The 25,223-nt window shown below is 47.1% G+C and overlaps 1 protein-coding gene across 2 annotated transcripts in view; it reads left to right on the forward strand.

The window, feature by feature from the left end:
- LOC147122361 (outer dense fiber protein 2-like) overlaps window positions 1–18,383 on the forward strand; it is a 70,488-nt gene extending 52,105 nt beyond the window's left edge. The window contains exons 19-20 of one of the 2 annotated variants that reach the window (XM_085983442.1): window positions 6,595–6,720; window positions 16,283–18,383. In XM_085983442.1, the coding sequence (XP_085839568.1) occupies window positions 6,595–6,720; window positions 16,283–16,420 (264 nt within the window). In that variant the 3' untranslated portion in view covers window positions 16,421–18,383. The remainder of the gene's footprint in view (window positions 1–6,594; window positions 6,721–16,282) is intronic. The other variant, XM_085983443.1, reaches the window with a different exon arrangement.
- The last annotated feature ends 6,840 nt before the right edge of the window (window positions 18,384–25,223 follow it).

Here is a 25,223-nt window from a genome sequence, read left to right on the forward strand (position 1 = left end):
ACCAGGCTCATTGTGGAAAAATATAATTATTTTTTACTGGATTCAGACCGTGGCATTATGATTTAACTAGGTGAATTGGAAGCCACTTAGGCTGTGAATTTGTGCGCTCCTCCCATTTAAAAAAAAATTGTTTATGGGATGTGGGCGTCGCTGGCAATGCCAGCATTTATTGCCCATCCCTAATTGCCCTTAAGAAGTTGGTGGTGAGCCGCCTTTTTGAACCACAGCAGCCCATGTGGTGAAAGTACTCCCACAGTGCTGTTAGGGAAGAAGTTCCAGGGTTTTGACCCAGCGACGACGAAGGATCGGCGATATACTTCTAAGTTAGGATGGTGTGTGACTTGGTGGTGGCGTTCCCATGCGCCTGCTGCCATTGTCCTTTCAGGTGGAAGAGGTCGCGGGTTTGGGAGGTGTTGCCGAAGAAACCTTGGCGAGTTGCTGCAGTGCATCTTGTAGATGGTACACACAGCAGTCATGGTACGCCAGTGGTGGAGGGAGTGAATGTTTAAGGTGGTGGATGGGGTGTCAATCAAGCGGACTGCTTTGTCCTGGATGGTGTCGAGTACTTGAGTGTTGTTGGAGCTGCACTCATCCAGGCAAGTGGATTCTGGCTTCTTGCACATCCCTGATTTTTATCGCTGCACCATTGGTGGCTGTGCACTCAGCTGCCTAGGCCTTAAGCTCTGGAAATATAAAAATATAAGAATTAGAAGCAGGAGTTGGCAATGTTCCCCACGCACCAATCACGAGGTCCCGCGCAGGCCACTCACCAGCTGTTCTGCTGGAAGAGATACGGCGCATGCACAACTGCACAGCAAATTTAAAGGGCCCGCACAGAGAAAAAAATCAGAGGGAATTGGCCATACGGCCCCTCGAGCCTGCTCCGCCATTCAATCAGATCATGGCTGATCAACTCCACTTTCCTGCCCGATCCCCATATCCCTTGATTTCCCCATGAGGCCAAAAATCTATCGATCTCCGCCTTGAATATACTCAAAGACTCAGTATCAACAGAATTTAAGGGGTACGGTAGCATAGTGGTTTGGACTAATGATCTGGAGATGTGTGTTCAAATCCCATCATTGCAGCTGGGAAATTTAAATTCAATTAAATAAAAATCTGGAATAAGAAACCCATCTGGTTCAATAATGCAAAAGCAAAATACTGCGGATGCTGGCAATCTGAAATAAAAACAGAAAATGCTGGAAATACTAAGTATTACCTGCTGAGTATTTCCAGCATTTTCTGTTTTTATTTTTGGTTCACTAATGTCCTTTAGGGAAGGAAATCTGCCGTCCTTACCCGGTCTGGCCGGTAAGTGACTCCAGACCCACAGCAATGTGGCTGACTCTTGCCTGCTCTCTGAAGGCGGCTCACCACCACCTTCTCGAGGGCAATTAGAGATGGGCAATAAATGCTGGCCTTGCCGGCGATGTCCACATCCCATGAATGAAATTTTTTTTTTTAAATCCCTCCGCCTCTTTACACCTCTCTCCTCCTTCAAGATGCTCCTTAAAACTTACCTCTTTGACCAAGATTTATCTCATTATGTTGCTCGATGTCAAATTTTGTTGTTGCTGCTGTGTTCAGTGCCAAGTTGACCAACACCGCCTTCGGCAGTATGACTGTCCTATTCTTCAAGGTATTAGTCAGTGGGGAGAAATGGCACAGGAAGAAGCCTTTCTTCTTCAAGTTGATCACAGTAACGCTATGTGAGTGTTATGAAACTCGATAATCTTTGCCGCCATAGGTCCTGGTGTAGAAATACACGGATGTGTGTATTCAAGCCTTCAGTATGACAGATTTGTCGTATTGAAGTGGACCTGAGCCTTTGCATGAAGATACAGAGCGTCTCCATGCTAGATATATCTGCCAATTTCTCCTGAGGGAAAATTTTTCACCTGGATCAGTTCAGCATCCCTCTGGGCCAACATGGTCTAGTGCACCGTTTAATTGATGCTGACTTGCCTTATGCTGCGTGACTACCAGGATTGCTTAAAACATCACATTTATAATGCTGGCGTTTTCAGTGAGGCACTTCACCTAGTCCATTAGATTTATAGCTTAATTTAGATTTGTGGATTACTGAATTTTCACAATGCGGTTGGAAGTGTCTCAGTGATTCATTTTGAGCCTACACATTCACTCTTGATATCCTGAATGTTATCTCGGACTGCTTTTGCAAAGGTTTGTATAGCAGGCCATGTTTTTATGTGGCCTAAAGTTCCTGACACAAACAAAATTCCTAGCGGGTGTTATTTCTCTGGCCGACTCTAAGTTGTGGTCCAGCACAATGTACTGTACTCCAATATTGAAGCTATCTGGTATTGTGTCCCGGTCCCTCAGATTAATGATTCCTTTATCGCATGTGGGATCTTATCAATCAGGGAGTGCACTCCAATCAGAAATGTCTATTTGCAGATCTCATTGTTCTTAATTAAATGAATTAAAAGACGGAGGTGTGCATCCACAATTACCAATCAGTGAATTTTCTTATTGATTGTACTTTCCATTTATAATTTCTCAAACATTGAGATCACAAAAAAGACAAATTTGTGTTTGCAGCAGGCTTCAGATTGAAGAAGAGGAAAGCTGGTCAGTCCAGTGGTTGTCTCTGAATGAAGTACATCTTTTGTTACACGGAGCCAGCCTCTTCCTATGGCCTTACTGTCAATGTATAGTCATTCATTAAAGATATAAGATCACTTAATCAGTAGTCTTATCAAAAACGTTCTCACTAGCAGACCAAGGAAGACTTTTATATAGCGCCTTTCATGACCTCAAGATGTCCCAAAGCACTTTACAGCCAATGAAGTACTTTTGAAGTAATGTAAGAAACCCGGCAGCCAATTTGCGCAGAGCAAGTTATCACAGACAGCAACGTGATAATGACCAGGCAATCATTTTTTAGTGATGCTGGTTGAGGGATAAATTTTGGCCAGGACACCGGGGGAGAGCTTCCCTGCTTTTCTTTGAAATAGCGCCATGGGATCATTTACGTCCCCCTGATACAGCAGACAGGGCCTCGGTTTAACATTTCAGCCGTAAGAACGGCACCTCTGACAGTGCAGCACTCCCTCAGCACTGCACTGGAGTGTCAGCCTAGATTTTGTGCTCAAGTCTCTGTAGCAGTGACCACCGCACAGTCATTGTAGAGACAAAGTCCCATCTTCACACTGAGGACATCCACCATCGTGTTGTGTGGCACTACCATCGTGCTAAATGGGATAGACTCAGAACAGATCTAGCAGCTCAAAACTGGGCATCCATGAGGTGCTGTGGGCCATCAGCAGCAGCAGAATTGTATTCCACCACAATCTGTAACCTCATGGCCCAGCATATCCCTCACTCTACCATTACCATCAAGCCCGGGAACCGAGGATGACTTGCTTCCACATTAAAAATGAGTTCGCAGGTTACTGATTAGTCCAATGCGGGACCTACAGTCTTTGCCACAGGTGGGGCAGACAGTGGTTGAAGGGGCGGGTGGGTGGGGTGCTTGGGTTGACTTGCGCTGCATGCGCTTGGCTTCCGCTTGCTCCCGGCAAAGAGACTCGAGGTGTTCGGCGCCTTCCCGGATGCTTCTCCTCCACTGTGCTGTCTTGGGCCAGGGATTCCCAGGTGTCGGTGGGGATGTTGCACTTTTTCAAGGAGGCTTTGAGGGTGTCCTTGAAGCATTTCCTCAGGACCACTCGGCTCCAGACCTCATTACAGACTTTGTCCAAACATGGACAAAAGAGCTGAATTCCAGAGGTGCGGTGAGTGTGACTGCCCTTGACATCAAGGCAGCATTTGTGGTTGTTTGAAGTTAATCATCTCAGCGCTAGGACATCGCTGTAGGTGTTCCTAAGGGCATTGTCCTAGGCCCAACCATCTTCAGCTGCTTCATCAATGAACTTCCCTCCATCATAAGGTCAGAAGTGGGGATGTTCGCTGATTTGCACAATGTTCAGTTCCATTCACAACTCCTCGGATAATGAAGCAGACTATGCCCACATGCAGCAAGACCTGGGTGGCATTCAGGTTTGGGCTGATAAGTGGCAAGTAATAATCGCTCCACACAAGTGCCAGGCAATAACTATCTCCAACAAGAGAGCAACTAACCACCGCCCCTTGACATTCAACGGCATTACCATTGCCGAATCCCCCACCATCAACATCCTGGGGGTCACCACTGACCAGAAACTTAACTGGACCAGCCACATAAGTACTGTGGCTATAAGAGCAAGTCAGAAGCTGGGTATTCTGTGGCGAGCGACTCACTTCCTGACTCCCAAAGCCTTTCCACCATCTACAAGACACAAGTCAGGAGTGTGATGTAGTACTCTCCACTAGCCTGGGTGAGTGAAGCTCCAACAACACTGAAGAAGCTCCAAACCATCCAGGACAAAGCAGCCCGCTTGATTGGCACTCCCTCCACCACCGGCGCACCGTGGCTGCTGTGTGTACCATCTACAAGATGCACTGCAGCAACTCGCCAAGGCTTCTTCAACAGCACCTCCCAAACTCGCGCCCTCTACCACCTAGAAAGACCAGGGCGGCAGGCACAGGCGCATCACCTGCAGGTTCCTCTCCAAGTCACACACCATACTGACTTGGAAATATATCGCCATTCCTTCATAGTCGTTGGGTCAAATTCCTGGAACTCTCTCGCGAACATCACTGTGGGAGTACCTTCACCACGCAGACTGCAGCAGTTCAAGAAGGCGGCTCACCACCACCTTCTCAAGGGCAATTAGGGATGGACAATAAATGCCGGCGATGCCCATATCCCAGGAATGAATCATTTTTTTAAAATTATGAAGACCAGCACAGTATAAATAACATAAATGTAACCTAATTATCCTCCGGTCCGTAAGGATGACCCCGAGCTTCCGGTCCCCTGTCACTTTAATTCACCGCCCCATTCCCACTCCGACCTCACTGTACTCGGGCTCTTGCATTGTTCCACGGAAGCTCAGCGTAAACTCGAGGAACAGCACCTCATCTTCCGATTAGGCACTTTACAGCCTTCCGGACTCAATATCGAGTTCAACAATTTCAGATCATAACCTCGGCCCCTATTACATTTTTACTTTTATATTTTATCCACACCTTTTGTTTTGGCCCCCCCCCCCCCACACTTTTTTTTTCTCTCTCCCACATGGCAGCTGTCTCCCATTCTGCCAGCGCATTTCACACCTAATCTAGAGCCGTCTTTTGTCTCCACTAGTCCTATCACCATCTCGTCTCGTTTTGAATACCTCAATGTCTCTTCACTTCTCTTTTGTTCTCTCCCAGCCCCAAACTAGCTTTTTAATTTGTTTCATTTCCTGTGCTTCTTCAGTCTTGACAAAGGGTTTTCACCCGAAACGTTGACTCTAATTTCTCTCCACGGATGTTGCCTGGCCTGCTGTGTTTTTCCAGCATTTTCTGTTATTTCGGATTTCCAGCATCTGCAGTATTTTGCTATCCTCAGGTGAGGTTGATTTATGACAGGTAGGAGGAGAGTGACATTTGTGAGCTGTACAATGAGGCAAAGTCGCACAGAAAGGGCTGAATTTTAATGGGGAAGGCGGGTTGGGAGCCGGAGTTTGGGGGGGTGGGTGGGTGGGTGGGGTGCTCTGAAGCGGTGGGGAAACCCAGGAGAATGGGTTTCCCGCATGCCCTGCCGAATTTAACGTGGTTTGCGTGGGAGACGCTGCTGGCTCTGGGCGGGGGTATCCCGGGGTGGGGATGGCCGGAGGAGCATGGCGGTGCGTGGGCTCGGGTGAAGAGCAGGGGCCGGGACCAGCACAAGGGGTGCAGGGGGAGTGGGGACGAATCACCGGAGGCCATGAGCAGGTGGGGGGGGAGGTGGTCGGAGAACAATCGGGGGGGGGGGCGGAACCAGCACGGGACGGGGACCAACGGGGGCGAGGGGGGGGATGGTTGGAGAAAGATCTGGGGCTGGGGCCAGGACGGGGTGGGGGGTGGTTAGGGAACGATCGTCAACCAGAAGAGCAGGGAGTGGGTCGGAGGAGCACGGAATGGGGTGGGGGTGTTCGGAGGCCTGGGGAAGGGATCGGAGGCCTCGTAGGGGTGTCATGGATCAGGGGGGGTGAGTTAAGTACAGATGCTGGATCCAGGAGGTAAGTGTAACAGCAGTCTTCACCTTGCATTAGCTGGCGGGTTTCACAGGGCCTGCAAAATTGACCAGCTAAAGTTAAATTCAAAATGGAGGTTAAAGCAGAGGCTTCCAGCCTAATTATAATATTTAAATAAATGACCTGTCTCCTGGGAGTGGGTTGGCTGCCCGCCTCCCATCCCACCTCCGTTAAAACCGGAAGTGGGCGGGTTCTGGTCAGGATGTAGATTTTTAACTCTAACTTCCCACATGACCCCAACCCACCCGTTTTTTTTTTTTAGGTTAAAATTCCCCCCAAGATATCTGCGAAAATTCTGGTGGATAATTAGCAAGGCAAATAATTAAAGTTTTGATAATAGCAATGCCACTGTACCCCTAGTCACATCTCCATTCACTTGACACTTATTCCAAAGACTTGTATACTTTGTAGACGTGTTTATCCCATTGTGTATAGTCATTCTTTATGCATGTTCCCATTTCACTCACAGGTCAGTGAGGTGACGGATCAGGCTGTAGCTAGAGAACGTGCACTTCAGAGCGAAATACTTAGTCTCGAATCCGAGTTAAATCGAAAGACAAATGAATTGAAACAGCTTCAACGAACCAAGAATAATGTGAGTTTTGTGTGTGTGTGTGTCTGTGGGAGAGGGGGAATGGATCCTACTGGTGAGTCACCTGCAAGACAAATTAAAAATGAGTTGAAAGAAAAAGTGACCCAAGATAAAATCATATGAAACCAAAAAAGAAAAGGGGGCCATCCCAACATCTGTACCACAAGTGAGAGAGTACCACTAAAACTTTGAAGACCTATCACTTGTGATAGGAAAATAGGGTTGGCCCAGACTCACTTTTCTCCCCCCACCACTTTTTTCTCTCTCCTTCACTCAACTATTCGCTGCCTAAACATGCTGAGCCATTAGGAGAATCTCTCCCAATGTGTTAATAGCATTCTCCATCACCGGAGGTGAAAGGAGAGGGAATTCTGAGGCACCAGCGACCCACAGCTGGGTGAGATGTGCACAGATGCAGAGACCAGTGGAACAGCACATTGGACACATGTTGAGGGCCACAGGTGAGGGCAAAACTGGGTTGGTTTGTCCACTATATAATGTACTGATGATATTCCAATTTATAAATGTAATATATACATACAATAAATTAATTAATTAAAAATCATTATAATGCAAAAATATATTGGATAATAATGGGTTTGACATAATAGTTCTCATTAGAGACTTGGAAAAACTACAATGGTAATTACTGGAGTAGAGGTTAAGAACGATCCAGTAGAAGGGATCAGAATTACTAGAATTGGAGAGTCGGTAATGAGGGGAAATAATAAAACAAGAATCTACAGCACAGTAACGGGCCATTTGGCCCAACTGGTCTATGCTGGTGTTTATGCTCCACACGATCTATAAATACTCTCTTTCTTTCAAGAAGAAATATAAATAGTGCCTTTCATGACCTCTGGACATTCCAAAGTGCTTCACAGCCAATAAATCACTTTTGAATTGTAGTCACTGTTGTAATATAGGAAATGTGGCAGCCAAATGGCACACAGCAAAGTTCCATAAACAGCAGTGAGGTAAATGGCCAGATAATCTGTTTCTGATAGTGTTGGTTGAGGGATAAATGTTGCCCAGGACACTGGGAGAATTCCCTTGCTTCTCATTGAATAGTGTCATGGTATCTTTTATGCCCATGTGAGAAGGCAGACTGCCTCGGTTTAACATCTCCCCTGAAAGACAGCAGCTCCTTCAGTTTAGATTAGTTTGGAGTGGGCCTTGAACCCACGACCTTCTGACTCAGACATACGATTGCTATCACTGAGCCATGGCTGACATAAATTTAATTACTAGATGCACAAAAGAGTAGGGATAAACGGGTCTTTTTCAGGATGGCAGGCTGTGACTAGTGGGGTACCGCAAGGATCGGTGCTTGGGCCCCAGCTATTCACAATCTATATCAATGATTTGGATGAGGGGACTAAACGTAACATTTCCAAATTTGTTGATGATACAAAGCTAGGTGTCAGTTGCGAAGAGGATGTGAAGAGGCTTCAAGGGGATCTCGACAGGCTCAGCGAGTGGGCGAGAACATGGCAGATGGAATATAATGTGAATAAATGTGAAGTTATCCACTTTGGTAGAAAAAACAGAAAGGCAGAGTATTTCCTAAATGGTGAAAGATTGGGGAATGCAGATGCTCAAAAGGACCTGGGTGTCCTTGTATATGAGTCACTGAAAATGAATGTGCAGGTGCAGCAAGCCATTAGGAAGGCAAATAGTATGCTGGCCTTCATTACAAGAGGATTTGAGCACAGGAGTGAAGAAGTCTTACTCCAATTATATAGGGCCTTGGTGAGACCACACCTGGAGTACTGTGTACAATTTTGGCCTCCTTACCTAAGGAAGGATATACTTGCCATAGAGGGAGTGCAACGAAGGTTAACGAGATTGATTCCTGGGATGGCGGGACTGTCGTATGAGAAGAGATTGAGTAAACTAGGCCTGTATTCTCTTGACTTCAGAAGAATGAGAGGGAATCTCATTGAAGCATACAAAATTATTACAGGGCTTGACAGGATGGATGCTGGGAGAATGTTTCCCTTAGCTGGGGAGTCTAGAACCAGGGGCCACAGCCTCAAGATAAAGGGTAGGCCATTCAGGACTGAGATGAGAAGACATTTCTTCACACAGAGGGTGGTGAATCTTTGGAATTCTCTACTCCAGAGGGCTGTGGAGGCTCAGTCATTGGGTATATTCAAAACAGAAGTCGATAGATTTCTGACTAGTAAGGGCATCAATGGTTATGGCGATAGGGCCGGTGAATGGAGTTGAGGCAGAAGATCAGCCATGATCTCAATTAATGGCGGAGCAGGCTTGAAGGGCCGAATGGCCTACTCCTGCTCCTATTTCTTATGTTCTTATATGTTAAAAGAAGAAATCTGTTCCCACGAAGGTTATTGAAATATGGAATGCATTAACACAAGTGGCTGCTGGAGTCAATCATAATATTTAAGAGGCAATCAGATAAACAGTTGAAGCAAAGGATATGGGGAAACAGCAGGGAAATGGGACTATAGTTGATGGTGCCAATTTGAAACTAGCACCTGTACAGGCACAATGGGCCAAATGGCCGCCTTTTGTGCTGAAATTCTGTTTGTGGGTTGGGGCAGGTGCGGAATAGCTACTGCATTTTCCCACATAACAGTCGCCGCCCTTCGCAATGTTTTGACGTCACTGTAAACGCAAAAATATTATTGTGACTTTAGTGAAGTGGGATATTGAGCAAATATGATCCGACATCTCGCCCTGAACTAGACAATTTCATTCACTTTGCCTCCAATTTCCACCCTTCCCTCACCTTCACATGGTCCATCTCCGACAAGCTCAGTGTAAGCTCGAGGAACAGCACCTCATCTCCCGATTAGGCACTTTACAGCCTTCCGGACTCAATATCGAGTTCAACAATTTCAAATCATAACCTCTGCCCCTATTACATTTTTACTTATATTTTTTATCCACACCTTTGTTTTGGCCCCCCCCCCCCTTTTTTCTCTCCCACATGGCAGCTGTCTCCCATTCTGCCAGCGCATTTCACACCTAATCTAGAGCCGTCTTTTGTCTCCACTAGTCCTATCACCATCCCGTCTGGTTTTGAATACCTCTTAATGTCTTTTCACTTCTCTTTTGTTCTTTCCCAGCCCCCAAACTGGCCTTTTAATCTGTTTCATTTCCTGTGCTTTTTCAGTCTTGACGAAGGGTTTCGACCTGAAACGTTGACTCTATTTCTCTCTCCACGGATGTTGCCTGGCCTGCTGAGTTTTTCCAGCATTTTCTGTTGTTATTGAGAGCAAAGGCTTGGCAGAAGATCAACAGAACTTTTTTTTTATAATCAAGTCCTGGAAATGCATCAGAAGTATTAAATGCATCGTGATTAAGAGAGGTGCGTTTTTAAACTTTTGGGGATGGCTGTGTCCCTTTACTTTCTCCCCGGTTTCATGCATCAATTTAGGAGAGTAAATCTCGGCCAGAGCTGCTCTGAGCCATCCTCCAGGAGCCTGAGGCTGACTCTACCTCTAATTTAATACTTTCACTTCTACCAGGTTCGAGGTGCCTGACCTCTGTCTGATACAGCTCCACACCAGCACTGCTATAATTGGGAAACATGTCTAAGTCAGGGATTGAATTGGTGACCCACTATCACATGACATGTCAATTGCAAAAAAAAATACATTTAATATTTCAAAAAGAATTGCTGAAGATTTTTTTTTTAAGTATCTTGCATCAATATACTTTGTTGTACAGTTAATGCACATTTGTGACTTTCATTTAACAGGGGCTACAAAATGGACTTCATTTGCTCAATCGCTCCTGGTAGTGATGTAATTTTTAAAACATTTAGGGCATTAAATTATTGCCACATGTTTAAAAGCAAATGTTGAGAACACATGAAGAGGAAAAGATTGGTAAAGTCAAGCGTAGGTCCCTTGCAGTCAGAATCAGGGGAATTTATAATGGGGAACAAAGAAATGGCAGACCAATTAAATACATACTTTGGTTCTGTCTTCACAAAGGAGGACACAAATAAACTCCCAGAGATGTCGGGAAACATAGGGTCTAATGAGAGGGAGGAACTGAATGAAATCAGTATTTGTAGGGAAATGGTGTTAGGGAAATTGATAGGATTGAAGGCTGATAAATCCCCAGGGCCTGATAATCTACATCCTAGGGTACTTAAGGAAGTGGCCCTAGAAATAGTAGATGCATTGCTGGTCATCTTCCAAAATTCTATAGACTCTGGAACAGTTCCCATGGATTGGAGGGTAGCTAATGTAACCCCACTATTTAAAAAAGGTGGTAGAGAAAAAACGGGGAATTATAGACTGGTAAGCCTGACATCGGTAGTGGGGAAAATGCCAGTGTCCATTATAAAAGATGTAATAGCAGAGCACTTGGAAAACAGCGACAGGATCGGACAAAGTCAACATGGATTTACAAAAGGTAAATCATGCTTGACTAATCTATTGGAATTTTTTGAGGATGTAACTGGTAGAATAGATAAGGGAGAACCAGTGGATGTGGTGTATTTGGACTTTCAGAAGGCTTTCGATAAGGTCCTGCATAAGAGACTAGCGTGCAAAGTTAAAGCACATGGGATTGGGGGTAAGGTACTGACTTGGATAGAAAACTGGTTGGCAGACAGGAAGCAAAGAGTTGGAATAAACGGATCTTTTTCCGAGTGGAAGGCAGTGACTAGTGGGGTACCGCAAGGATTGGTGCTAGGACCCCAGATATTCACTATATATTAATGATCTAGACGAGGGAACTAGATGTAATATCTCCAAGTTTGCAGACGACACAAAGCTGGGTGGGCGTGTGTGCTGTGAGGAGCATGCAGAGAAACTCCAGTATGATTTGGACAGGTTGGGCGATTGGGCAGATGCAGTATAATGTGGATAAATGCGAGTTTATCCACTTTGGTGGCAAAAACAGGAAGACAGATTATTATCTGAACAGCAATAGATTGGGAAAAGGGGAAGTGCAACGAGACCTGGGTATCCTTGTGCACCAGTCGCTGAAGGTAAGCATGTAGGTGCAGCAGGCGGTTAAGAAGGCAAATGGTATGTTGGCCTTCATAGCGAGAAGATTAGAGTACAGGAACAAGGATGTCTTGCTGCAGTTGTACAGGGGCTTGGTGAGACCACACCTTGAGTATTATGTGCAGTTTTGGTCGCCTTATCTGAGGAAAGATGTTCTTGCCATGGAGGGAGTGCAGCGAAGATTCACCAGACTGATACCTGGGATGGCAGGAATGACGTATGAGGAGAGATTGGGTCAATTAGGCTTATATTCGATAGAGTTTAGAAGAATGAGCGGGGATCTCATTGAAACTTATAAAATTCTAACAAGACTAGACAGACTAGATGCAGGAAGGCTGTTCCCGATGGCACGGGAGTCCAGAACCAGTGGTCACAGCCTAAGGATAAAGGGTAAGCCATTTAGGACTGAGATGAGGAGGAATTTCTTCACCCAGAGAGTGGTGAACCTGTAGAATTCTCTACCACTGAAGACAGTTGAGGCCAATTCATTAAATATATTCAAGAAGGAGTTAGATATATTTCTTAAGGCTAAAGGGATCAAGGGATATGGGGAGAAGGCAGGGACAGGGTACTGAATTTGGATGATCAGCCATGATTGCATTGAATGGCGGAGCAGGCTCGAGGGGCCGAATGGCCTACTCCTGCTCCTATCTTCTGTGTTTCTATGTGCACTACTTTGGCAGACTGGATAGCGAACCCTTCCATCTGTCCTTAGATGCACATTATTATGTATCTGACTTGTGTATGCTGTACTTACGAGCTTTGGGTAGACTAGTTATTTAGTCATTTGCCTGCTTAACACTGTACTTCAAAAGTAATCCATTGGTTGTAAAGCACTTGAAATGGCCCACAGATGTGACAAGGCACTGTATAAAGAGCACTAACGTAAGTGTTCAAAACATCTGGTTCTCTTACTGATTTGAGGAAAAACACATTTTTTTCTTATGTTTCTTTATTCATGAGGCTTCACATTCCACAAGTAAGGGAGTATAACCAGGTAGAAGAATCCAAAAAATGCCAGTGCCTTTGAGAATTTTTTGCCAGAGGCCACAGATACTTCCCTTTCAGTTCCCTGTTAGAGGACCCCAACTGGTAGCCATCCCACTGTTAAAAGAGCAGATTACAGTGTAATTACTACCTGAGCAACCTCCTTGCAATATGGCATTACTGCGCATGTTTTGACCCGAGGAGCTCAAGCAATATTACACAAATATATACGGTGTGTTCTGGCTTCAGATTTTGCATCGAGTGTTCCTGACCTTGTGTGAATTCAGTCGTCAATTGCAGGGGATGGTAAAATGGAAAGCCTTCTCCAGTGAGATCATCCAAGGCTGAGACGGTGGATAGTGGAGCCTTGTGAAAAGCAGCACATCACCAAACAGGCCTTCCTCTTCCGTCCACATCTCAGTATCTGTGAAGGAAGAATTAGAAGAAACACCAAAGGATTCTGCATCCTATAGAGCCACAGAATCCTCTTCCTTGGGGTCCTAAAGCTTTTTTTTCATGGTGACACCAGGTGAAACTAGTTGTGCAAGTGCCTTCGCTCTATTTTTTTTTAAAAATCTCCGAACATCAGCTCACTGCTCTTTATTGGTACATGAATTAGGAGTGGGGGCGAACAGTCAGCAATAATCTAAGGTGACTCACCGTACCAGACGATGCAGCCGTTGTGTTTTTGTAAGTCTGTTTATATGTTGCTGTATAACCCACATCATAGAATTATTAGAAGTTTACGGCACAGAAGGAGGCCATTTGGCCCATCGTGTCTATGCCGGCCGAAAAAGCTATCCAGCCTAATCCCACTTTCCAGCTCTTGGTCCGTAGCCCTGTAGGTTATGGCACTTCAAGTACATATCCAAAAAGTTTTTAAAAGCAATGACTGTTTCTGCCTCTACCACCCTTTCAGGCAGTGAGTTCCAGACTCCCACCACCCTGTGGGTGAAAACATTTCTCCTCAACTCCCCTCTAATCCGTCTACCAATTACTTTACTTTAAATCTATGCCCCCTGGTTATTGACCTCTCTGCTAAGACTTTAAGGCCTAAAAATTTGGTGGGCTGCGCCACCAGTTAGCGCCCAAAGAGGGCACTTAGTGGGTTTAGCACCACTGGCCACGCCTCCCGCTAAATTTAGCGGGGCGCTAATGGCGGCGTTAGCCTGTAGCGCTGCGCCGCCACCGATGACGTCATCGGTGTGCGCAGTGCCCCGCTACCGCCCCGATCGCGATATTTGGTAGCGCCCCCCGCTGTAACGCCAGTCGCAATCTGCGACCGGTTCAGGGGGGGCCTACCTGCGGCGGTAGAGGCGCAAATTAAAGGAGGTGCGGGGCGGCCATTTTTGTTGTTGGCTGCCTGCCAGCACCTCTCCGCGCTGCCGTCCCCGGCCTCCTGAGTGCCCCCCCCCCCCCCCCCCCGGGTAGTGCCGGCTGTGTCCCAAGAGCCCGGCACTACTCCTCGGTGCCGGGCTCTTTTGCCGGCACTCATGAGCTCCAATCGCGCTGCAGCAGGCCCCTCCCCTTTAAGAAGGGGAGGAAGGCCTGCAGTACCGCAGCGCACTGCTGCGGCACGTTGCGCTGCGATTTTCAGTTGCAGCGCCCTAAGAGGGATGCGGGGCGCCTCGAGCAGCGTCGCCCTTCTGTTTGGGGCGCTCAAACTGAATATCAGGCTGGCGCTCATGGCTCCTTCCGGGGCGGTACTTCCGGCACCCAGGCGAGACTGGCGCCCCAAATGGGGCGCCACCGAATTTCTAGGCCTAAGACTTTGATCTTGGCAGTACAACTGGTGTATATGGTGAAGAGGAACAGGGTCATCAATGCCTCTGATCCATGTTGGATGAGTCTCACCATGACAACATCAGCGATTGTTAACCGGTCCCTCATGTGAATAGAGGCTGGAGAGCTGGGAACTTTGGGTCATGATGGTTTTGAGACCCAAGACCCAGATACAGAACAAAAGAGATGTTGTAATGAAGTATAAAATGCATTTTTTTTTCAGTGTTCCAGCTATGACAACATAGTACATCGCCAGAAATTCCACATAGTTTCATTGGAGTCTACAAGACTTGCCCTGAGTATAAGGGCACTGGCTCGAGGCACCACCTCTTGGCTGAGATAGAAGCAGTGATGTCAGATCACAAAATGGCTACCAGTTGGGGTCCTCCATTGGGGCATGAAGAGGGAAGAGTCTGTGCCTTCTGGGGGGATGGGGTGAATGTCAAAGGTATTGGGATTGTGCGAATTTTTCTACCTCATTATATTACAACAGGATTCTGTTCCTAGGTAGGTATCCTTTAATACCTTCAGTGCCCAAGTGGTTCTTACTTTGAACACTGATATTCCCCACCACTGAGGCAGGGCTTGATTGTTGTGTGCTTCATTTAGGCTGAATGTCAATTCCAAATTTCCTTCGAGACAAATACACCATATGGGTTTAAGAACCTATGCACTAATCTCTTGTGTTGCAAGGGTAGACAACCTCTATTGAATTCAGTGACACCCACTGTTAAACAAGTGAAAACATAGTGCAATACTAGGTTCAGTCACGCACTGAGAAACCTGCTCAAGTCTCGCTGTTAAATCTATTATTTACAGAGAAAGAAGCTGGATGATGGAGGTTACAGAGTTTGTTCTAAGGTTGCAGAGATCAGCTACTGAACAAATATTACATGTGGATTCAGCTTTACAGCATTGTGCAAGCCAGTTTGAGAAGAGCACTTAGATTTCCTTTAAGTTACTTGCATAATAATTTTCTGTTACTTGCATAATAATTTTCTGATGAGTGCAATACTTTTTTTTGTAGTACTATGAATTGTCACCACATTTTCTATCATTCTTTATTTCCTTTCCAAAGATGTGAAAAGATGAAATTCAAAATGGCTGCCACTAATTGCTTTGAAACCATTTAATCAATCTTCTCTGCATTTAAATTTACATTTTTCTACCAACAAAATATTACAAATGTTCTCTAATTTTGTGAAATTTCTGCATTTGCAATAGGCCCAAGTGAAAGATTTCTGCAACATTTGTAGAATTGAGTTTGGGATGAATATAGGTTGAAGAAAGTAAGAGTTGGGGAGAAAAGGAATCCAAACTAAACAGAAAAGAACCAAGTTAGACAATGAGAAAAAAACAATCTAGTTCAGATGGAACAAATATTGAGAAAGATTTAAAACAATTGGTAAAAGAACTAGAGGGGAAATGAGGAGAAATTTCTTCACACAAAGGGTTGTTAAGATCTGGAACACACGACCTGAAAGTGCGGAGGAACCAGATTCTATAGTAGCTTTCAAAAGGCACTTGCACGCGAAGAGGACTAATTTGCAGGGCTGTGGGGAAAAAGCTAGGGTGTGGGACTAAATTGGACAGCTCTTTCAAAGAGCCGGCACAGACACGACCGGCCAACTGGCCTTTTTATCCTGTAAGATTCTGTGATTCTAATAAATAGCAAGAGCTGGTGAAATACTAACTCTTGAACTGTTAGGAAGTAGAGAAAGCTACATTAAGCCACTCAAATTCTTAACATTAATGACGATGTTCCTTTGAAGCTCACCGAATGAATCTTGCTTTTTCAGGCTGAGGTGAGTCATAAAACACATCTACAGGAGTTGAAGCTGAGTCTCGAACAATCTGAGAGTCAGAATCGGAGCGTCCAGAATTACGTACAGTTTCTCAAAATGTCCTATGCAACTATGTTTGGAGACGCACATTAATAGAATGTCATGCCGAACCAACATTAAGACGAGTAACTTAATCTCCATAGGATTTGACGGAGTATTTCAGTGGCTATACACTCCAAATCTGATGTATTTTATATTTAATTATGGAAAATATGATTAAACTGTTTTTTAAATTTGATTTGTTCACTGAACATCATGGAAATTGTTTGATCAAGACTGATTTCCTGTGATTATAAGCAGAAATTGCACAATGCAAAGATAGTACGACTGTCGTCACTGTTTATAAATGAATATGCTCGAATATTGTATTTTTCGACATTAGTTTGAAATTGTTGTGCTGGTGGTATGTAAATTAATCATTTATTTTTGTTACAACAAATATTAATCTTTTTATGACACTAGTTTTGATATCTGCAACTTATGAGTTTTTGCTGCTGTTCATTTATAGAACGTGTTCAAATATTCTTCCTCATTTGTTCAATTTCCATATTAAAAAATTAAGCCAATAAGCCACTAGGATACTATCACCTCTACCAAATTAGTGCCGCATAGGAACAGGAGAAGGCCATTCAGTCCATCGAGCCTGTTCTGCCATTCAGTTAGATATGGCTGATCTGTATCCTAACTCCATCCACCCACCTTGGATCCGTATCCCTTAATACCCTTAGCTAGCAAAAATCTATGAATCTCAGATTTAAACGTATTAATTGAGTTAGCATCTATTGCTTTTGTGGGCGAGAGTTCCAAACTACTCCCACCCTTTGCACGAAGAAGTGTTTCCTAACCCCTCTCCTCAAAGGTCTGGCTCTGATTTTAAGGTTATGTTGCCTTGTCCTAGACTCCCACACCAGCGGAAACATCTCTCTCTCTCTCTCTCATTACCCCATCAGTTCCTTTTCAAAATTCTAAAAACCTCAATCAAACCCAATAGGGAGTTTAGGAGACACTTCTTTAGCCAGAGAGAGTGAGTGGATGAGGTGAATAGCATAGATGCATTTAAGGGAAAACTAGATAAACACACGAGGGAGAAAGGAATAGAAGGATATGTTGATGGGGCTAGATTATGAAGGGTGGGAGGAGGCTCGTGTGGAGCATAAACACTTGACACTTAGAGGCCCTAGCATCCATCTTATCAAAGAAAAAGTACTGTCAGCCAGAAAAGAGAACACGTACGTGAGCGAGCAGGGAACATCTTCCTGACCCTTATTCCCGGTTGCTATGTACAGGAAACTTTTTTTTTATCCGGCACCGACGGGACCGACGTAGTGCCGGTTCATCAAAAATTCCGGATAACCGAAAGCTATAGTAAAAGATACGGAGAGCTGAGAGCTCCGTATAAAGCAACAAACCCTGTTGCTTAACAACAGGTGCAGAACAATGGCCACAAGTTCCAAGCGTCTCTGTAGCTTAGCAACAGCTGCAGCCACACCCTTGCACAGCAACAGATCGAGGAAGGCAAGTACAATATGAAGTAAAACTTACCTGAACCTACTCCTGAATTTTGCCGGTTAACCGAGTTTTCCGGTTATTTAGGTGCCGGTAAATCGAGAGTTTCCTGTATGTGCGCTCTTGGCTCTGCTGGCGTCTTAAAATCTGACAGCAGATGGCTTGTCAGGGACGAAGTCCAACTGCACCAGTTGACTAGCCATGTGGAGACAATCTGATAATCTCTGATAGGTAGGGCTTCTAGCAGATAATTTCCTGGCAACTTTTTGGAACAAACAGCTGCCAAAAATCTGTTGAGGAAGCTGTTTTATGTTGAGCCAGTGTTGGATAGTTTCTCAATCTCTTGGATGGACATATTTATATATACCTTCCTGTTGTTTACTGTACCCAGATCATTCACAGGATGCAAATGCAGGGGCAACAATACTTCTGATGATATGGGATACAGTTGTCTTTGAACCCAATTTTGTACTAGTATGTTGAAAATGGGGAAATTGAGCATGAGATTTATATCTTGACACAAATTAAAACTTGGAGACATTTTCAGAAATGCATTGTGACTTGAATTATTTAGAACACAATTTAAAGAAATAATTTCAATGAAATTAGGCTTTTATAAAGAAAGGCCATCACCAAGACCAACTATTTCCACCTGCAGCACATCACTCATCTCTGCTCTTACTTCAACCTCACCACTGCTGAAAATTCTCCCCACGCCGCCAGACTTAGTTTCTCTAATTGGTGGTTGGTCTCCCGATCTCCACCATGCATAATTCCAAAACTCCAGTGCTTGCATCCTCCCCTGTCCTCGCTCTCCTCAAACACACTGAATTAAAAATTTGCATTTACAATTCCCTCCACAGCATTGCGCAACCTACCTCTGCACCCTCTCCAATGCCTTGACATCCTAAAGCATTGAACACAATACTCCATCTGAGGCCTAACTAGTGCCTTATAAAGGTTTAGCATAACTTCCATGCTTTTGTACTCTATTCCTCTATTAACGAAGCCAAGGAGCCTATATGCTTTTTTTTTTTAACGGGCTTCTCAACCTGTCCTGCCCCCTTCAGAGATTTGTGCACATATACACCCAGGTCTCTCTGTTCCTTCTCCCCCTTTAAAATTGCAACCATTTAGTTTATACAACCTCGCCTCATTCTTCCTACCTAAATGTCTCACTTCTCTGGGTTAAATTTCATCTGCCATGTGTCTGCCCATTTCACCAGTCTGTCTATGTCCTCAAATTTGTTACTAACCTCCTCATTGTTTATTACATGCTTGAGTTTTGTATCATCTGCAAACTTTGAAATTATGCCCCGTGTACTCAAGTCCAGGTTATTAATATATATCAAAAAGAGCAGTGGTCCTAATAATGACCCTGGGGAACACGAGTGTATGCCTCCCTCCAGACTGCAAAACAACCGTTCACCGCTACTTTCCACTTTCCCTTGGCCAATTAAAAAAAAAAAAAAATTAATTTATGGGATGTGGGCGTCGCTGGCAAGGCCAGCATTTATTGCCCATCCCTAATTGCCCTTTGAGAAGGTGGTGGTGAGTCACCTTCTTGAACCGCTGCAGTCCGTGTGGTGAAGGTGCTCCCACAGTGCTGTTAGGTAGGGAGTTCCAGGATTTTGACCCAGCGATGATGAAGGATCGGCGATATACTTTTAAGTCAGGATGGTGTGTGATTTGGAGGGGAACTTGGAGGTGGTGGTGTTCCCATGCACCTGCTGCCCTTGTCCTAGGTGGAAGAGGTCGTGGGTTTGGGTGGTGCTGCCGAAGAAGTCTTGGCGAGTTGCTGCAGTACATCTTGTAGATGGTACACACTGCAGCCACAGTACTCCGGTGGTGGAGGGAGTGAATGTTTAAGGTGGTGGATGGGGTGCCAATCAAGCGGGCTGCTTTGTCCTGGTTGGTGTTGAGCTTCTTGAGTGCTGTTGGAGCTGCACTCGTCCAGGCAAGTGGAGAGTGTTTCATCACACTCCTTACTTGTGCCTTGTCGATGGTGGAAAGACTTTGGCCTAGAAATTCAATATCGCCACGTTTGGGGCGTTATAGTTGAGCGGTCGCTAAATTTAGCGCCCGGCGCAAATTATCGCCACCTTCAGCGAAATTGACTTGCTTCGCCCCAAGAGGTGCTTGGTGCGCTAAAGCAGGCGCTGCACAACAGTCCTAAGGCGCTAAGCCGGAGAGGCAAGGCGCTACCAGCGAGGGCGGGCGCAGCGCAGGTGCGGCCAGTTAGCGACTGCAGGCAGACACGCTGGCGCCGGTCACCTCTTAAAGGGGGAGGGTCGATTTGGCTTGCAGCCACGCCCTGCACATTGGAGCCCTGATTCTCGGCCTGGACAGACCTGCTGCCTCATTCTAACGCCTAGGACCATGGAGAGGGCCAGGGAGCGAGCGTAGCGGTTCAGTGAGGGGGCCCTGAAGGTTCTGGTTGGCGCAGTGGAGCGCAGGCGATCTATCCTGTTTCCGGACGGTGGTAGGAGGCCGCTGCCCAACGAATATCGAAAAGCTTGGAGGAAGGTGGCACACAGTGACCTCCAGCAGCATGGTACCTAGGACCCCTGTGCAATGCAGGAAGAAGTTCAACGACCTCACTCGGGTTGTCAGGGTGAGTACCCTTTCCAGTATCCTCTTCATCCCTGCATGTGCACCTCACTTTATGGCCAAAGGGTCCTGAAAGCCCCAATGCCCAGCCCTCATCCAGCACCTATGGGCCTTTCATGAAACTCACATGCACATGCACCACTTTACACACTAAGGGCTATTCGACCATGGGAGGCAGCGCAGCCAAGATCAGGGCTTCACACTGTACTCGGAGCCCGTCCTTTCTCTTGCAGGGCAAGCTGGCGCACAATAGGAGGCAGCAGCAACGGACCAGGGGAGGCCGTCCTGACCTTAAAGACCTCAGCGATCTGGAGCAGCGTGTGGAGCGGATTATGGCAGGCCGGATGTTTGGCCCCGTCGCCACTGGAGATGCCGACCCCGTTCTGGACAGCAATGGTAAGGTCATCACCTTTTTTGACCTCTCTCCTTCCACTTGTGCCTCACACCAGCATCCTTTGCCACTATCGAACCAATACAGTGCATTGCAACACTCATGCCTCCCTCGCTGCCGCCCTGTCCTCACACTAAAGCAACTCTTGTACCTCCCTGCTTTCGGATGCTGATTCGCCAGGTGAGGAGGCGGGCCCTCAAGCTGCCACTGTGAGTGATTCTGAAGTCGAGGAGGAAGAGGAAGCCGGACCATCAGTGCCACCCTCAGCCGAGGCAGCCCATGGCCATAATGGGGACACGCCTTCCCTTGAGGGGAGCAGGGGGGAATGGTCTGAGGAGGGTGAAGCTCCGGGGCCCAGCGGGCTGCAGCAACGTGGGAGGGGGTAGGGAAGCTCGGCGGCCTTCTCCCTGGAGGGAGAGTCTGGCCTCCAGTCCTGCTACAGTGAGCGCAGAAGAGGTGCGGCTCTTCGCTGAAATGGGCACCCAGGCGGAGCACAGGCACACTGAGCTCATGGCTGCAGTGGCAAGGATGCCCGAATCCATTGAGTCACTGGCAAGGAGTGTCCAGGACTTCGGCACAGCACAGACAAGGAGTCTGCAGGACTTTGGTGCAGCACAGGCAAGGAGTCTGCAGGACTTCGGTGCAGCACAGGCGGCTTCCACGCAAGTGCTTAGTGGTGCCATGCAGTCAGTGGCTGGTCTGATGCAGACACAGATTAGGGCACACGAGCACTGACTGCTGCCACCCTCGCTGGATCGGGCAGGATTCGCCAGGGCCCTCGCCGCGCCACAGCAGGCCAGTAGTCTGTGCTTCAGCAGATTGCTGCGCATGTTGCAGTGCTGCCCCGTGGGAGTGCCAGTGTGTCGTCCGACCAGGGAGTGCCTGTGCTCTGTCAGGATGGCAGCATTCCTGCTGCCAACACTGTCACTCCTCCACTGCAGCTGCCACCACCCGTAGGACAGACTACTGCCGCCCATGCAGAGTTGGAGCAATCAGAAGCCGGGCCTTCCAGGCCCAGAGCTGTTCCAGGCCGCCCCCCAAGGGCATCTGCCAACTCACTTTCTGACACTCAGCAGCCTTCCCCAGCCTTGCTGCAGCCACTGGGGTCCCATTGCGGAGGAGCTGCAGGGTGGGAAGGGGACAATCTCGCAAGGGAAGCAGATCACCCTCGCAAGCCAAAAAGTAGGAGGTGTGGCAAAATGCTGTTATTTTTTTTAGTGAAGGCCAAGGATCATGGTCATTTTTGGTTAACTCTTTTGTTCATTGTCTCCGGGCTGTGAGAGCCAGTTATGTGTCTGACTTTTTTTGGGGGTTTCTATGTATTTCTTTGCCATGCGGGAAGGGCACACAGTTTGTTAAATAAATAATTGTCTTTATTCAGATTGTGCATGTTTGCTCTTTGAACTATTTGTTGCCCAGACCGGCTCAGGGTTTGTGGAACCGTTCCATTCATGTTCTTTCAATGGCACAAGCCATTCCCTCAGAGGAGGCCGAGAACCGACTTGCAATAAGCCGCTGACGGACGGCCCTTGCACTTTGTGCCTCCCTCCCATCTTGGTGCTCCTCCTCCTCTGGTGGTGCTCCAATGTCTGCTGGCAGTGGCTGAGTCCTGAGGATAGCCAGGTTATGCAGCATGCAGCGCACTACAACGAAATGGGAGACTCGCTCAGGCGAGTACTGAAGGGCTCCCCCGGAATGGTCCAGACAGCGGAACCGTTGCTTTAGCACGCCGATTGTGTGCTCAATGACGTTCCTGGTCGCTTGATGGCTGTCATTGTATCGTTCTTCAGCAGGGGTGCTGGGCGCATGGAGCGGGGTCATCAGCCAGGTGCACAAAGGATAGCCCTTGTCCCCGAGAAGCCAGCCTCCTGGGTGAGCCGGGCTTCGAAAAGGTCTGCCACAGAAGTCTGGCGCAGGATGAAGACGTCGTGGCTGCTGCCTGGAAAGCGGGCATTGACAGCTAGTATGAGCTGTCTGTGGTCACACACCAACTGCACGTTCAACGAATGTCCATGGGGAAGCCTGCTATTCTTGCAAATCCCATTGCGCGCTCTTGCTGCTTGTCCAGGGTCATGGGGAAGGAAATGTACTGACGTTTCCTTTTGAAGAGGGCATTCATGACTTGGCGGATGCAGCAATGCACCGCGAACTGAGAGACATTGGCAATGTCCCAAGTAGCGGATTGGAAGGAGCCGGTGGCATAGAAGTTCAGAGCCACTGTCACCTTCACTGCCACCGACAGAGACGTCCTGCTCCTCAGCTGAGGCTGCAGATCTGTCTGAAACAGGTGGCAGAGCTCAGTGACCACCTCCCTTCTGAATCGAAGCCTCCGAATACACTGCTCCTCAGACATGTTGAGGTACGAGAACTGCTGGCGGTATACCCTGGGAGGGTAAGGCCTCCTGTGCCGACGCCTGTTGGCCCTCCTCCGTCTGGCCATGATTGGCACTCTCTCTCGGCGTCTCTGAGCCCTCTCAATGCAATGGAGAAACCCAACGTTTCCACCCATTGCAGCCCCCATAATATGTGGCCACTCAAGTCTATGGCACTGAAAAAATCAATCCAACGGCAAAGTTCTGGGCTGAAGCCAGAAGTACCCGTGCAAGCGCTGAGTCAATGCAGAAAGCTCTCTCCCTTTGTCTCTGTCTCTCACACAGAAGGAGTGGTCCAAAAATGGCTACCACTAAGAAGCCAGGAAGAGCCCCCTTTAAATAGCGCCCCCCCAAACCCACAGCGACTGGGAACCGTTCCACTCAACCAGTCGCTGGGAGCGCCAGGCGGAAAGAAGGGGGGCGCCACTGAAGTTCCGGTTCGGGGCGCACCAAGGGCGTTGCACCATGAAATGACGTAAGGATCTGCGCGCGCAGCTGAGCGGGCGTTGCGGTTTTGCGCCGCCGCTAAATGTCCGCTCAATTTCGCGAGAGGCGCAGGTCTCGCTGCGCCCGGGCGCTAGCCGCTTCGCGCCCCACTTATCGCCCTCGTAAGGCGCTAACGGCTGGCGCTAACAACTGAATTTCTCCCCCTTTGTATCTATGTTGCCACTGTTCTTTTAATTCCATGGGCTTTAATTTTGCTAACAAGTCTATTATGTGGTACTTCGTCAGGTGCCTTTTTGAAAGTCCACACACATCAACCGCATAACCCTCACGGTTACTTTATCAAAGAACTCAATCATGTTAGTCAAACACAAATTGCCTTTAACAAATCCGTGCTGACTTTCATTTATTATCTGATCATTCATCTCATTGCTGGTTGTGTGACTTTGCTGTGTACAAATCGACTGCTGCATCGGCCTTAAAACAACAGCGACTGCACTTCAAAGGTAATTAATTGGCTGTGAAGTGCTTCGGTATATCCTGAGGGTTTGAAAGGTGTTATATAAATGCAAATTACTATGCAAAACAACAAACGTGCTGACAAAAACATTAATGTATTTTTGTAGAGTTGGGAAATTAACAAAAGAATCTTGCTTCCCAATCCAATCGTTGTCACTCTTCACTAAAAGAATAATTGATCTAATTCCATCCTGAAGGCTTTAACAGCATCCTATTTCATGCACTAGATGGCAGTGTAAGATGAGGATTTCAGGTGAAGATGTTATTCCTTATCCAAAGTTTCTCAGGCAGTCCCTCGGAACCGAGGATGACTTGCTTCCACATTAACAATGAGTTCTCAGGTGACTGATGAATCCAATGCGGGACCTACAGTCTCGGTCACAGGTGGGGCAGACGGTGGTTGAAGGGGCGGGTGGGTGGGGTGCTTGGGTTGACGTGCGCTCCTTGCGCTTGGCTTCCGCTTGCTCCCGGCGAAGAGACTCGAGGTGTTCGGCGTCTTCCCGGATGCTTCTCCTCCACTTTGTGCGGTCTTGGGCCAGGGATTCCCAGGTGTCGGTGGGGATGGTACACTTTTTCAAGGAGGCTTTGAGGGTGTCCTTGAAGCGTTTCCTCTGCCCACCTGGGGCTCTCTTGTCGTGCCGGAGTTCTGAGTAGAGCACTTGTTTTGGGTGTCTCGTATCAGACATGCGGAGAATGTGACCCGTCCATCGGAGCTGATTGAGCGTGGTCAAAGCTTCGATGCTGGGGATGTTGGCCTGAGCAAGAACACTGAAGTTGGTGCGCCTATCCTGCCAATGGATTTGCAGGATCTTGTGGAGGCAGCGTTGGTGGTACCTCTCCAGTGCTTTGAGGTGCCTGCTGTACATGGTCCATGTCTCTGAGGCATACAGGAGGGCGGGTATCACCGCTGCTCTGTAGACCAAAGTTTAGTGTGTGGCTCAGTTGGTGATCATATCCTCTAATTCTACTTTTCATGTTGATGGTATTATTGTACATGTTGCTGATACAGTTGATTAATTTTCTTTTACTGTCTTTCTCTTAGTCTTTGACCGAC

This window comes from Somniosus microcephalus, chromosome 3, assembly GCF_052327205.1.
Source record: "Somniosus microcephalus isolate GS21.2 chromosome 3, FLI_Smic_1.0, whole genome shotgun sequence".
NCBI classification, from domain to species: Eukaryota; Metazoa; Chordata; class Chondrichthyes; order Squaliformes; family Somniosidae; genus Somniosus; species Somniosus microcephalus.